The sequence below is a fragment of the Furipterus horrens genome, unplaced genomic scaffold, assembly GCF_987537825.1.
Source record: "Furipterus horrens unplaced genomic scaffold, mFurHor1.1.pri manual_scaffold_11, whole genome shotgun sequence".
Lineage (NCBI taxonomy): Eukaryota > Metazoa > Chordata > Mammalia > Chiroptera > Furipteridae > Furipterus > Furipterus horrens.
In genome coordinates, this window is record NW_028327181.1 from 97923519 (window position 1) to 97937131 (window position 13613).

At 60.1% G+C, this 13613-nt stretch overlaps 1 protein-coding gene across 1 annotated transcript in view; it reads right to left on the bottom strand.

The window, feature by feature from the left end:
* Positions 1–12689: 12689 nt before the first annotated feature.
* The window catches only part of MGAT5B (alpha-1,6-mannosylglycoprotein 6-beta-N-acetylglucosaminyltransferase B), a 55897-nt gene continuing 54973 nt past the window's right edge, over positions 12690–13613 (bottom strand). The window contains exon 18 of the mRNA XM_090292011.1: positions 12690–13197. Within this exon, the coding sequence (XP_090148137.1) occupies positions 12999–13197 (199 nt within the window). The 3' untranslated portion in view covers positions 12690–12998. The remainder of the gene's footprint in view (positions 13198–13613) is intronic.

Genomic DNA, 13613 nt, shown 5'->3' on the forward strand with positions numbered 1-13613 from the left:
CCATCAGACTTTAAATTCTATGGCCACCCCTCCCCGCCCCTTCCCGGGAAACCTCACTCCTGGAATCTCAAAACTGGACATTTACTGATGCTCATGACATGCCAGGCCGAGCGCTTCACATGCATTATCTCATGAATTTCTTGTTATCATCTTCTCCACTGTAGAGTTCAAAACTGAGACCTAGAAAAACTAAGTACCTTGCTTCTTTCCATGTGCCTAGGGAAAGGTGCAGAAGAGTTCCAACCCTGTTTGACCCGAAGGACCAGATGCCAATGGCCCCGCAGCTGCCCCGTGGCCCCAAAGGACCATCACTCACGGGGCAATACAGCCCCAGCCTCCAGAAATCAGTGAGGTCCACACCAAGCAGCAGGAGAGCTGTGCCCACACCCGGGCCCCTGCGTCCTTAGTCCCCACCCACGTTTGTGCTCCAGGACAATCGCAAACACCACGCTTCCTCCAGGGCCCTTGCTGCCCCCTGAGAGGGGCCCCTGGAGCCATCTGACCAACCCTGGGGCAGCTCCTTCCTCTCTCCCAAGTTTATTAACAGACCTCAGTTGTGGCTGGCCTGGCACCCCTGCTCATACGGCAGCTGCAGGAGGAAGGAGAGGAGCTCTCCCTGGTGGGCAAGGAAACCTGAGCCCCACCGCTGCCCACCTGGTCTGCAGGTAACGCCACCTGATGAATTTCAGAGTGGTAGCTACTGCGTATTAGAGACCTACCGCGTCCCAGCGTCCTGTGCTTTAGGGACGTCCTCTCTAGTTTTCCAAGGACCCTTCAGGGACAACCATTCCCATTATTATGGGGAACCCGAGGCTCAGAGTTAAGAAACTTGTCCAAGGCCACCAGCTGGACTTTAACCCAGGTCTGAAGGGGCTCACGGCAGTGTCCTCCACAAAGTGACAGGGTCCCCACCTCCGCCACAGCCGGGCATGGCCCTGAGGGGCAGCCAGGGCCCAAAGCCTGAGCTCACGGCCGGCAGCCTGGGCATGCCCCAGCTCCTGAGTGGTGTCCTCGGGGACTGTGGAGGGTCAACCCTGGGCACCCCGCCCCCTTGCCCACTGTCAGAGAGAAACAGCTGCATTGTTGGCGGCAGTCAGCATCCTGGACGCGTCCCCCCTCGCCTGCCTGGCCCCACGGACACTGGACTGCTGCCCCTGCTCCAGGCCTGGCAGTTAGCTGGGCTTAATTTAGCACTTAACCACGCTGGCAGAGCGGGAGGTGGAAAAAACCCAGGGAAGCGGGGAAGGCAGGGAAAGGAATAGGAAGTAATGACTAGCTTTGAAAGGGGGGTGGTCCCCAAAGCCGGGAGTCAGAGAGAGGACTTGCAAAGAGCATGTAGCTCAATGCGCTGCCCCCCCCCCCACCTTCCCAGCAGAGGTGGGAGCCTCACAGCTCAAAGTGGGGGTGGGGGTCCCGCGCTCAGAGTAAACGCAATGGGGCTGCAGAACAGTGGCGGAGGTGCAGCAGGTTCCCGGGTGGGGGGCCACTGGCACAGAGCCTCTGGGCGGGGTGGGCGGAAGCAGAACGGAGCTCCTGCTCCATGCCAGGCGCCTGCACGCTGAGCTCATTAAACCCCGCTCCCAACCCCCAGCCCCAGGATGAGGGTTTGCAGTCTCCACTTTACAGACTAGGGGGCGAGCCTCACTTCGGGGAATTTCCATTCTCACCAGCAAAGGGTGCTGTGGCCTGGCAAAGACCCTGCCCCTGGGAACCCTCGCCTGGGAAGAAGAGAAGGAAAGGGAGGGAGTAGGTCTGCTGGCCGCTGGGGTCCCCCTCCCTGCCCCCCCGCACCTCCCTGCACTGCTCCTCATGCATATAACAGGAGGGACCTTTTCCTCGCGGCTAATCAGAGCCTCTGGCCAGAGAGTGCAAGTCATTTGCCTTGCAGATGAGGCCTCGGCCCCTGCGGCTTCCCTCTGATCCCTCATCAGCTCAGCAGTGGACCCGGAGCAGAAGCCGCTGCTGCTCGCTTTTTGCCTGGCCCAGGGCAGCTATGCGGCACATTTCAACTAGTCCCTGGTAAACAGGAGGCCCGCGGCGGGCACCCCCATCCCACCTGCTGAGACCCAGGGGACGGGCTCCTGGCCCCAATGGTATAATTAGTAGGTTGTTAAGGCCCCAAAGCCCTGCCCAGCTGGAGAGATCGACTGAGTGGGCCAGGCTGTGCCCGGCACCAGCCTTCATGGTGGAGGTGGGAAGCCTGGGAGGTGGGGTGGGGGGTGCGGAGCCCAGGGGCACACACACCAGGTCTTTAGAAAAACCCCAGTGGGGCGCCAGTGGAGACACCTCAGCTTGCAGAGCTCAACCCCAAACCAACCGAGATGATGAAAGACCCTGTGGGTGCCTGTACATGGTGGCCCTGTCTGCAGGGCTGTCGTGAGGAGTCAGTGAGGTGGCACTCGTAAGCGTTCGCCACCATCTATATTAAAATTCCATCAGCGCTGCCCCGGCGCCACCACTGCAGACGGCCGGCCGTCCTGCTGTAGCATCAGCCGCCCGCCAGCCGCAGAGCTGGGTGAGGCCGTTACCCTCTCTGTGCCACCCCGTCCTCATCCATAACTGCTGTCCCTGTTCTGTGGGTTAGATGACAGATAACAGAGCCCAAGTCCTCCCAGAGGCACACAGACGCTGCAGCCGGACTCCCGTGTCCACGTCCAGCTGTGTGACTTCAGCAGACTGCTCACCCTCTCTGCGTCTCCTGTTCTTCCTCTGTGTGGAGCGGGATGGTCGTCGTGCCCACCTCAAGGGCTCAGACATCGCGAAGGGAGACTTTATAAAGGTAAAATCATGGCTCCACCAAATACGAAATGAACATGTGTCAAAGATTTTCTTGAACTCACTCATTTGTCGGGGAACCAGCAAGCTGTTACCACCAGCTCAAAGGAGAGTTCAAAGAACCGGGCTCGTCGGCCATCGAAAGGCGGAACCGAAGCCGCGAACATACGCGGGACTGGCTACAGGCCAATGAGCGATGCGCTCCCCAGGCTCGGTCACATGTACTTCTGTAGACAAGAATTATTTGCATCCTGATCAGCTTTGTACAACTTACAGAGTAGCAAACTAGCTCCGGGACAACAAAAAGCGGACATGACCCCAGAAGGGTGCTAGACAGGACGCGCAGAAAAAGGTTTCTGTGGGGCGTTTGGCCCACGTGAAGGTTTTTCTCAGCATAAGTGAGTTCACCTCCACAGTGCCTGGTATACAGTAAGGGCTAGATAAGCTTTTATTTAAAAAAATAATAACGATGTGGAAGTAAGTGAAGGCCAGCCCCAGGGAGCAGGCAGAGCCTGTTCAAGCTTGCTGTGGCCCCCACTTGCCCTTCGGTGGACTCACAGGCAGGCCGGGGTAGGGACAGCTTAGCGCAGACCCTGGGCAGGCTCGGGGCCCCGATGAGAGGCTGACGGCCCCGGGGAGCCGGCGGCCGGCTAGCTGGACGTGGGTGTCCTGTGTGATTGGCTGAGGGTCCATTAGTGGCTTCCTCTGGTTGACCCTAAGTTGAAAGTAGGAACAGAAGGTGGGGGTGCTGGGGGTTATTAGTTAAGTCCTGGCTGCCAGGGCTGATTGCTGCAGGGGCGGCTGTCTGGCCCCAGGGTTGGTTGCTAGAGACAGTGGTGGGACTGCCTGAGTGTGGCTGACAGCTGACGGGTGGCTTCCTGGGCGGTTCCCGGGGGCGGCGGGCAGAGTTCTGCTTTTATGCACAGTCTGGCCGTTGCCCGTCTGTGGATCCTGTCTCTCAATTAACGCGGGGCCTGACACACTGGAACCTTCAGTCAGTTGTCATTATACCAGCTGATGCTCACTGATGACACCCAATACCAGTTCTGACTGGTTGAGGCAGAATCAGGAACTTCTGCTTTGGGAACTCAGAACCTATGGGGAGGCTGGGGAGCCAGGCTGGGGACAAGGAGAGGAACCAGGGTGGCTCCAGCCCCAGACCTGAGCTAAACCCGTTTCTGTCCCATGTCACTCTTAGAGACAGGGCCCTGGGGACGGGGCCTATCCTGTTTATCTAAGTTGGGTCACGTGCCACCAAGAAGACCCAGCAAGAAAGAAGGGTGAGTTCCCAAGAAAAGCTGGGGTGCTGTCACCACAGAAACAAAGTTAGATACTGAGTCACCAGAAAACTACCAGCGTCCACTCAACAGCCCCAGGACATGGGGACCATGGACACGTCCACCTTTCCAGCTGAGGACACTGCGACACACAGCAGGTGAGTCGTCTGGGGTGGAGCTGGGACGGGAACTAGGGGTCCTCTCTCCTTGAAGCCAAGTCCTCCTCCCAACCCCATGTCCCTTTGCCTTGGTGTGCAGTGAACCCGGGGACCCAGAACACTCAGGAACCTCTAAAGTGCCACCTGCTGCCCCCAGAGAACGCTCCCTCCTGAGCCCAGGTCTCTCTCTGCTTCCTCCTGGAAGCCTTCTCTTTCCCAGTCCGGGCGGAGCCGGAACGCCAGGGCTCCAGCCTGAGTCCTGCTCGTACAGCGGTGCCATGGCGGAACAGGGGAGGCACTGCTCTGTCTCCCCCAAGGCTCAGGGCCGGGTCTTATTCATGTCCTTAACATCTGGCATAGCGCCTGGCAGAGATGGGGTGCAGCACACCCTCAGCCCCTGCCCCGCTAATGAACGAGAAAACCCCAAGTCTCGGGTGGGTGCGGGAGGCTCCCTGCCCTTGCGAAGCGTATGGCCTGGCTGGGTTGGGGAGCAGGGGCTGGGGCCTTGGCCTTTCTGTTCACCCCACTTTCTGAGACTCCATGTTATGCAACTTTCCTCTGCCCGCCCCATCCCCGCTGCTTAGAGAGGCTCCCGTGAGGTTCCTTTCACATCTTCATTAATTTCTATTGAATAATTAAAACCAGGAAATTAATACTTTCAACCTAAACCCAAATTGCAATGTGTGCATTTTTCATAATTGTAATTCCACTGGAGTATTAAACATTCGAGTGAGCCCTCCTCCAGAGACAGAGGGGACAAAGCTATGTCCTGAGGGCTTAAAACAGTGCTTGGCTCAGGGTGTGCACTCTGCCATTGCTTCTGAATTAATGGGTGGGTGGGTGGGTGGATGGACAGATGGATGAGTGGGTGATGGATGGGTGGGTGGGTGGCTGGATGGGTGGGTGGGTGGGTGGATGGACAGATGGATGAGTGGGTGATGGATGGGTGGGTGGGTGGATGGGTGGGTGGGTGGCTGGATGGATGGATGGGTGGGTAGGTGGGTAGGTGGATGGGTGGGTGGATGGGTAGGTGGGTGGGTGGGTGGTGGATGGGTGGATGAATGGGTGGGTGGGTGGATGGGTGGATAGATGGGTGGGTGGGTGGACAGGTAGGTGGGTGATGGATGGGTGAGTGGGTAATGGATGGGGCATTGATAGATGGATGGGTGATGGGTGGGTGGATAGATAGACCCCAAAGATCAAGCCAGCCTTTTTGGAAGCTTCTGAAATTAGGGTTGACTCCCACTGCTTTCTAGGCTAGAACCAACTCTGTTTCGTTCATCAAAATGCCATGGAAATTGCAGAACACCAAGAGGCCAAGCACCCAGCTGAAAAGGTTTGCTCTTCCTTGATTCCCTATCCAACGCCAGGCCACCTCCCATCCAGACACAGCCGGCCCTGCTTCCAGCCTTCCCCCAGAGCTAGGATTCTCAACACTGCGGCGCCATCCTGGGCCCTGGAGCAGGCTTGCTGGTGAGGGAGATATGGAGAGGCCTGGTCTGCGACCCTCAGCGTGGACCCTCGGGGACCACTCCAGCAGGCAGACAACCTCCAGCTCCCCTTTACTGCACCTCCTGCCAGGAGGCAGGAATTGGCGTCCTTGGTGCCCCCCAGGGCATCTCTCATTAGCCTTATGGGGGTACGGAGAGATAAATGTCTCCCGATTTTAGAGGAACACAAAGAGCAAGTAAGCAGGGCACCCGCACATGGCCCACATTCTCGTGGCTGTTCTCTGGGAGAGGGCTGGCGCCCTGGCGTGTCCTGTTCCTTCCACCAGCAGAAGGGGAAGGCCAGGTCACCCAGAGTCAGCAGTGACTCGCAGCCTTGTGTGGGGAGTGTTCCCAATGGGGTCCCAACAGGAAAAGAATAAGGCTGATGCAGCCAGGGAAGCATGCAGAAGACCCGGACGGAGGGAGATGGAGGGGGAGGCAGACCCCAGGGAAGGTACTGACCAGACCCACCTTGGAGTCGGGGAGGCGGAGAGGTGGGAGATATGGACAGCTTTACCTGTCTTGCTCATGCCTGGGATGCCCAGCCCCCTTAGGGCAGGGGGCCCCACCTGCGTGATCATCAGAAGCCCTGGCAGGTCAGGGCTCTACTGCTGTGTCTCTTTCTCTGCCACCTGAACGCCTCTCCATTTTAGTCAACCCCTGTGCCTTGGGTGTCTAGCTCAGCGCCAGGCACGGGGCTGGAGTTAGGACTCTCTGTAGAGAGAATGGAGGCTGATCACTACTCTCCCGTTCCTGTCTTTGCTCCACGCACACTAGCCTCTTCCCTCCCTGGAGCACCTGCCTCAGGGCCTTTGCACTGGCTGTTCCCTTTGGCTGGTTGCTCTTCCTTTGGCTCCCTTCCTCCAACGTTCTGTCCACATGTCATCTCCACGAGAGTCTTTCTGTGCACCGATAACCAGACCCCACCGTCCGCACTCCCTCTCCTCCTCGCTATGCTTTTCTCCATAGCAGATATTAAATACTTGTTTATTGTCTGCCTCCCACCAGCTGCAATATAAGCTCTATGCGAGCAGGAGTGTTCTTTTGTGCACAGCTGAGTCTCGGCTGCGCTCAGCACATCACAGGTTCTCAGTAAGCACTCGCTGGATGAATGAATGAATGAATGAATGTCCCTGGGTAGGGAAAGAGCCCAGGGTGGAGGGTCTAAGAAGCAATAAACCTCCCCTTGGGCTCAACGGGCACACAGGGGCCAAATGGTCTGAACTTGGCACCGGGGGGCTTTGTCCTGCCCCTTCATGGAGGGCGGCCACCTGCTTCTAGGCCATGTGGTCCCCTCCCTGCTGGTGGCCACAGCAGCAAGAGCCCTCTCAGACGTGAAGGCCCACCTTGATCTTCAGGCACCCAGTCCCCAGGGCCCTACCCTCACCCCACGACGAGGCCCCTCGTTCACAGGCTCCGTCGCCTTCCCGGGCCCCGTCGGCAGAGTTGGGATCAGAGGGGGGTGTATGGCGGCCCAGATTGAGTAACAGCTTTCCGCTCGAAGTTTAAAAGATGCCACTTTTAATTACGTTCGAGTGCAATGTACCCTGAGGCTTTCCGTGGTAAACGGCTCTCAATAAACATGGTTTATTCATTAATTATTATTAATTATTTCCTTGAGCGGCGGCTGGGGAGGAGGGCCCCACGCAGCCTGCAGTCATTTGTCGGCTGTCAAACCCGGGATGCGTGGGGCTCTGAGGGCCTGGAGGGGGGGCCGGATGAGGGCCACGCTGTCAAAACCCCCGCATCTGGGCGAGATGCTGCTGCAGAGGGCCCCTCCGTCGGGTGGCGGGGACTTCTGTCCTCAGCAAAGCGGGAAAGAGGATGCCTACGTCCTGAGCTGCATGAGGCACCGCATGCGTGGAATGACCACATCTCCGGAAGACAAACCGCAGATAAGACGCGCGAGGCCCCGACTTGCTGCCCACCGGCGCCGGTTACAAGGTGCCAACAACTAATCCCTGGCCTGTAAAAACTCCTGGAGACTTAACCACCGGGACCTGAGGATGGAGGCGGGCAACCCGGATGCCTGCAGCAAGCCAGGCCTCTGACAGGCCACGGCCTCGGGGGAGCACAGGGCAGAGGACGCCCCCAAAGCGCAGAGACGAGGAGGCTGGTCTGCTTTGGCGGAAGAGGAGGGGGACGAGGAGGTGCTGGCTGAGTGGATTCCAGAGTTGATGAAAAGCCAGCGCCATCAGACTCGGGAGGCCCGGGAGGCCCAGGAGGCCCATCATCCCCAGGCCGGGGTCACTGGTGCCCGACGCACGGGGGACTAAGTGGACACTGTGTCCCTCTGCACCGAGCCCTGCGCCAAGCATTTGTGCTGCGTAATTGCTGAATGAATAAATGATGGCGGGGGGGCATGATGTAAAATGAGGGTGCCTAGATCCAGCTTTCAACAAGGCTGGGAATTTGCCATCCCTCCCCACCGCTCCGCCCCACCTCCTGAGGACCCCAGAACGGAGCCGGCCCAGGGCAGGGGTTCTGCGGGACCAACGCGGGCCAAGGACCAGGGTACGGCGCATGCCAGCCCCCGGCCCGAAACTGTCCCAGCACCAAAACCTGAATGACCAATCCCGGCCCTGGGAGCCCCCCTACTGAGGAAGACCCCCAAAACACGGTCTTGAAGGAAGAGGTGGACAAACATCCTCTGTTCTGTTCCCTTCACGCACAACGTGGGGAGTCAGCTCTTGTTTCCCCAGAACCCTGAGTCTCTAGAGCCCAATATGCAAATATACGCAGAAGGCAGGGCTGGGCTATTTTTAGTCAAGTCAGAGGGAGGTGACCAAAGGCTGAACCCAGCAGGAGCGCACAGAGGCGGGCTTGAGGGACCGACCCCCTTCTGCAGTGGGCGCCCACACACTGCTCCCTGCTCCAGGGCACCCTGAGGGTCGCACTTGGGTGTTTACTTGGGAAGGGGGGGCCGGCATGCTTTCTCCTGTGGGGGCTGTATTGAGCAGGCTCCATGTTTTTCCGAGAAAAGATGGGCTGAGCTGTGTGGGGCCAGGGGTCTGGCGCAGGGTCCACTGCGGTCACTCGGCTCAGCTCTCTGGGTTATTGTCTTTAAAGGCAGTGGACATGCGACCCCTCTGTATTACTTCCTGTGGCTCCTGTAACACATTCTCACAAATTGGGTAGCTTAAAATGACAGAAATAGGCTTCCTCACAGTTCTGGAGGTCAGAAGTCTGGGACGGGCGTGTGGGCAGGGCCGCGCCCACTAGCCTGGGGAGGGTCCTCCCTGCCACTGCAGGCGTCCTTGGCTGTCCTCGGTTTGTGGACACGTCACCCCAGTCCGCTCTGTCTCCACGTGGCCTTCTCTCCTCTGTGTGTCTGCATCCAAATTCCCCTCTTCTTGTGACCCCAGTCATTGGATTGGGGGCCCACCCACATCCAGCAGGGCCTCATCTTAGCTAATTACATCTGCAAAGACAGAGAGGCACCACGGGTCAGGACCTCCAGGTATCCTTTTAGGGGGACAGTCCAGCCCACACCTTCCATCTTGATCTGCCCAAAGAGAACCCTCCCTCCAGCAGCTGGGGCTGGGAGAAGGCAGCTTTGGGGTCAGAATGTCTGGTGTCCGGTCTGGGCAGTGGCAGGCTGGGAGCCCCTGTCCCTGGGGCCTCACTGTTCCTGCCTGCTAGGGAGGGGCTCCTCACACCGGGAGGCACGGGGAGGCACCGGGAGGCAGAGGGGAGGCAGTCTTGAGGTCCCGGCCCATCGCTCCCAGTTGCTCAACACTCACACCTCGAGTGGTATCTGCCCGACCACAGTCCATCCTCAGCCCCGTGTCCTGGAGTGGCCCTCTTCCTTTTACACAGGAGGGGACAAGTACAAGATAAGGGGAGGTCCGGCAGCAGCAGGCTGGGGTTTTGAAGGGCCTTTGAAGTCAACCAAAGGGAGGGGGCAGCTGAGGTCCCAGGATGCAGGGAGGGTGAATCCGCCAGGCCCGGCCCAGCTCAGAGGGAGTCCAGCCAAGAGAAGAGGCCGAGCTGGGCAGGCCTCTCAGGCACCTCAGAGCCCAGGGGAGAGCCAGCCCCTCTGTGGCCCTCCTGCCTGCGGGGTGCTAGGGAAGGGTGCCTGCCAACCGCCTCCAGCGCTCCCTCCTGCCCTTGAACTGCTGCAGAGCTGCGTGTGCTCTTTGCCCCAGGCCCCGGCTGGACCAGCCTCTTCTCTCCCAGCGTCCTTAGCAGCGGCGGCCTCTTGGCCCTGGGCTGCGGGAGCAGCTCCCTCTGGCCTGGGGCCGCGTTGGGAGTGGGGCAAGCTTCCAAGGGGCCCCTGCAGGGTGTCCTCAGCCTGACCTCACCCCTCCAAAAGCAGGGCGAGGGGCAGAGAGCCCAGTGCCGCAGGCTAGGTGCCCACTGGAGACGCTGGCGCAGGGCTCTGTACATCAGCCGTCCAGGCCCTGCTCAGAAATGCTGGAGGAGCTGGTCTGCGGGCGGCCTCCCGGGGGACGGCAAAGGCTCCCAGGTGTTTCCAAAGGCTGGGGGGGTGGGCGGGGGGCAGTGCGGCCTCAGACCTGTTTGCTCACCGTAAGTGGGAAAGGTGAAGTCGCCCGTGCCCGGGATGGCCTCGGTCTCAGGGTGGGGGCTGAAGTGGGGTGTTCAGCTTCGGCTTAGGGAGGAAGGGCTGGAGGGGCCCTCCCGCCTTGTATCTGAGCTGCAGGTCAGATTTCTCTCTCTCTCCTGCTACCAGCCTGCCCCTCCCCCCTCTTCCACCCCTTCCAACCCCCTCTGCCCCCCCCACTCCCCTCTCTCCCCCTCTACTCCCACTCCCTCCACCCCTCTCCACCCACTTCCACTCCCCTCTACCCCACCTCATTAATAGTTTAAGACAGGATTCAAAAGTAGGCTCCTCTACAAAGAACTCTTAAAACCCAACAATAAGAAAAAGAACAACCCAATTTAAAAACAAAGGGCTGAACAGACGCCTCACAAAGAAGACAGACAGATGGCAAGTAAACACATAAGATGTTCCGTATCCTATGTCATCAGGGAATTACAAATTGAGAATTAATTGAAAACAGTTGAAATAGCTACCGGTACCCACGTGGTCTAGCCCGAGGGCCGTGTGGACCCTGGGCCCATAGAAACAGCATCCTTGTTGGAGACCCCACTCCCAGGCCCGGCCCCAGGCCTGCTGAATTACAACCTGGGGCGGGTAAGTCCAGCCACCTGTGCTCAACAAGCTCAGAATCAGGTGCCCGGGGCCTGCCAGAGTCTGAGGCCCACCAGGTGTCCCCACGCTGCTGACCCTGGGCTGGGTCACTCGCGCTGTCGCGTGCTGTCCTGTGCGCTGTGGGGTGTTGACCAGCACCCCGGCCTCTTCTCATGAGATGCCAGAAGCAACCCACTTCCTCAGCCCCCAGATGTGACAATCAAAACCACCTCCAGGCAGTGCCACCTGTCCTCTGGGGAGCCAGACTGCCCCCAGGTGAGAATCCCTGGCTGGAAGGAAGCCCCTGAGTGTGAAGCGTCTCAAACACAGGGTCACGTTAGGACCACAAGCATGTCCTGTGGCCTGGGTCATGTGACCCACACAGCAGCTTCGAAACGATCCCCAATTTATCGCCAATCCCACCTCACCGCTTACCAGCTGTGTGACCTTGGGCATATTACTGAACCTCTCTGTGCCTCAATTGTCTCTTCTGTCAACTGGGGACATAATAGCACCTACCCATCAGGACAGCTGAGCACAGAAAATGACCAATTCCCAGGCCGGTGTCCGATGCCCAGTGACTATTAGGGAGACTTCCTCCAAAGCACGTATGTTCTCTGACCTCGCCCTCCCACAGCCAGAGAGGCCAGCCTGCCGTGAACAGAACCGGGGCAGCTGCCGGCCTAGCAGGGTCCCTGGGGTCACAGCCCGGGGCAGCAGCTGGGGCCCTGGGCCTCCAGTCCCTGCAGGGCCCTCCTTCGGGCGGCCTGGGGGCCCCTGATCCCGGCCCCCACCGCCCCCCCACTCCTCCAGCCTCAGGCGTTCCAGGAAAAGATGAGAGATAGCATGGCTCCTCCTCTGCACCTCACATCCCAATAAAATATTTATTATTTCAAGAAATAAATCTTTAAAAAAGAGAGAGAGAAAAGAGAGTCTCTATTGCTTTCCCCCGAAGGTCAGGTCCTTGGTGACGACTGAGTTGTTGCGGCTGCATGGGCGGCCGTAAGGTTGGCCCAGGCCCGAGAGGGCTCCCCCATGGGAGGCACCTGCCTTCAGCCCAGAGCGGGGCTACCACTCCAGACCCTCAGGGCCCAGGGCCCTGGAGGGTGACGGGACAGGCCCAGGAGGGCAGACTGGGGCTGCCCAGGGAGGGGGTAGGATTATAAAACAGGGTGGCAGGGCTCTGGGCACAGGCTGGGGTCGGGGAAAGGGGCGCCCTGGCGCAGGGGCAGGCATGCCGCACAGAGGTGGACACGTGGATCCGAGGTGGCTTGAAGCTGGAGGGACACAGACATAGCACTGATGGGGAGGGGGCCACGTGGGGGCTCACGGGCCAGTGGTGTGATGGGGCAGAGGCTCCGCTCCAAGCCTGTGCCTACAGCAGATGTTGGGAGGGGATCCGGCGCCTGTTCTCAGAGGCTGGGGGTGGGGTGTGAGAGGGAAACTAGCTTTGGGAACCAATCCGAGGTCTGGAATCACAGTCCCGCCAGGATGGGTCTCAGGAGACGTCCCATGTGAAGAGAGTTGGACCAAGCAGAAGAGGGAGACAATTCAGCCCAGGGTCTCGGGGGTCCCCGCACCTCCAGCTGTGGCTCCCAGGGCAGCAGGGAGGGCGAGTTTGGGGAGGCAGGAGGGGTACAGCTCAGAGGAGGCATGAACAGGGTCCCCAGCCTGGCCTTCCTGCAGTCCGCTGCCCCTTCTGGCCACGCCCCAAACAACTCCAGAGGATCAAGGCTGGCCCCCATCCCCTGGGCAGGCGTCATGCCGACTCCCCATCTTGTGCAGCAAGAGGCCCCACCCCAGGCCCTGGAAGGACTCTCAGTCGGGTCCAGACCTGCACGAAGCAAGGGGCCTCGGCCCACCCGCTCCTGGGCCATCGGACCCTCCGACACCCACCCAGCTGCTTGGCCCGCCGCTGCCCCGAGCCCTCGGGGTGACGAGGAGGAGCCTGCGCCCCGCACGAGGGCAAGCTAGCTGCCTTTCCTCTTGACCTGTGCCCGCGCCCACTCCCCACTTCCTGGCCAAGGAAGGAAACTCCAGCTTGGGGTGTTGAGGGGCGGGCAGGTGGCTGGAGCTTGGGGTCTGCTGGTGCTGTCTCCTCCAGCAGGGAAGGCCAGCCAGAGGAGGTGGGGGGGGGGCACCCTCACAGACAGTCCTGGCACAAGGCCACCTGGCCCTTGCGGAAGTCTCGGCAGGGACAGAGCCGGCGGAACTTGGTGCTGGAGCCGGCGCAGCTGAAGAGCAGGGGCTCCTTCTGCAGGAGGCACTCACGGCCGGGCGGGGCGAGGGCCGGGAACAGGTGGTTCATCTCCCACTCGGTGCTGTCGCAGGGCACCTGCAGCCTGGGCGGCACGCGGGCAGCAGCCACTCAGCGGCCGGGCGCAGGCTGCCCCAGCCTGGCCCCGCCCAGCCCATCCCATCCCACACTGGGGAGGGTGTTTCTAGGAGACGCCAGGGTAATCCCCACCCCCCCACCTGCCAGGAGAGAGGGGCCAGGAAAGTTTGGGGCTGTGTGTGGCCCAGGCTGACCCATCAGGAAGAACCTTGGAAGAGGCTGAGGGGGGCCTGGAGGAGGACAGAGACTGGGCAGGGAGCTGCCCTCCATGATTTGGGGTTGAGGCTTTCCCAAGAGTGGAGTAGCTCTGAGATGGATACCTGCCTGGAAGGTCCCTTGTGATCCCTCCTGACTCAGCAGGAACATCCCCCGCCTGGCCCCCCGACTGCGGGCTGGGCTGGGGGCCCTGGGGCTGTGGGAGCA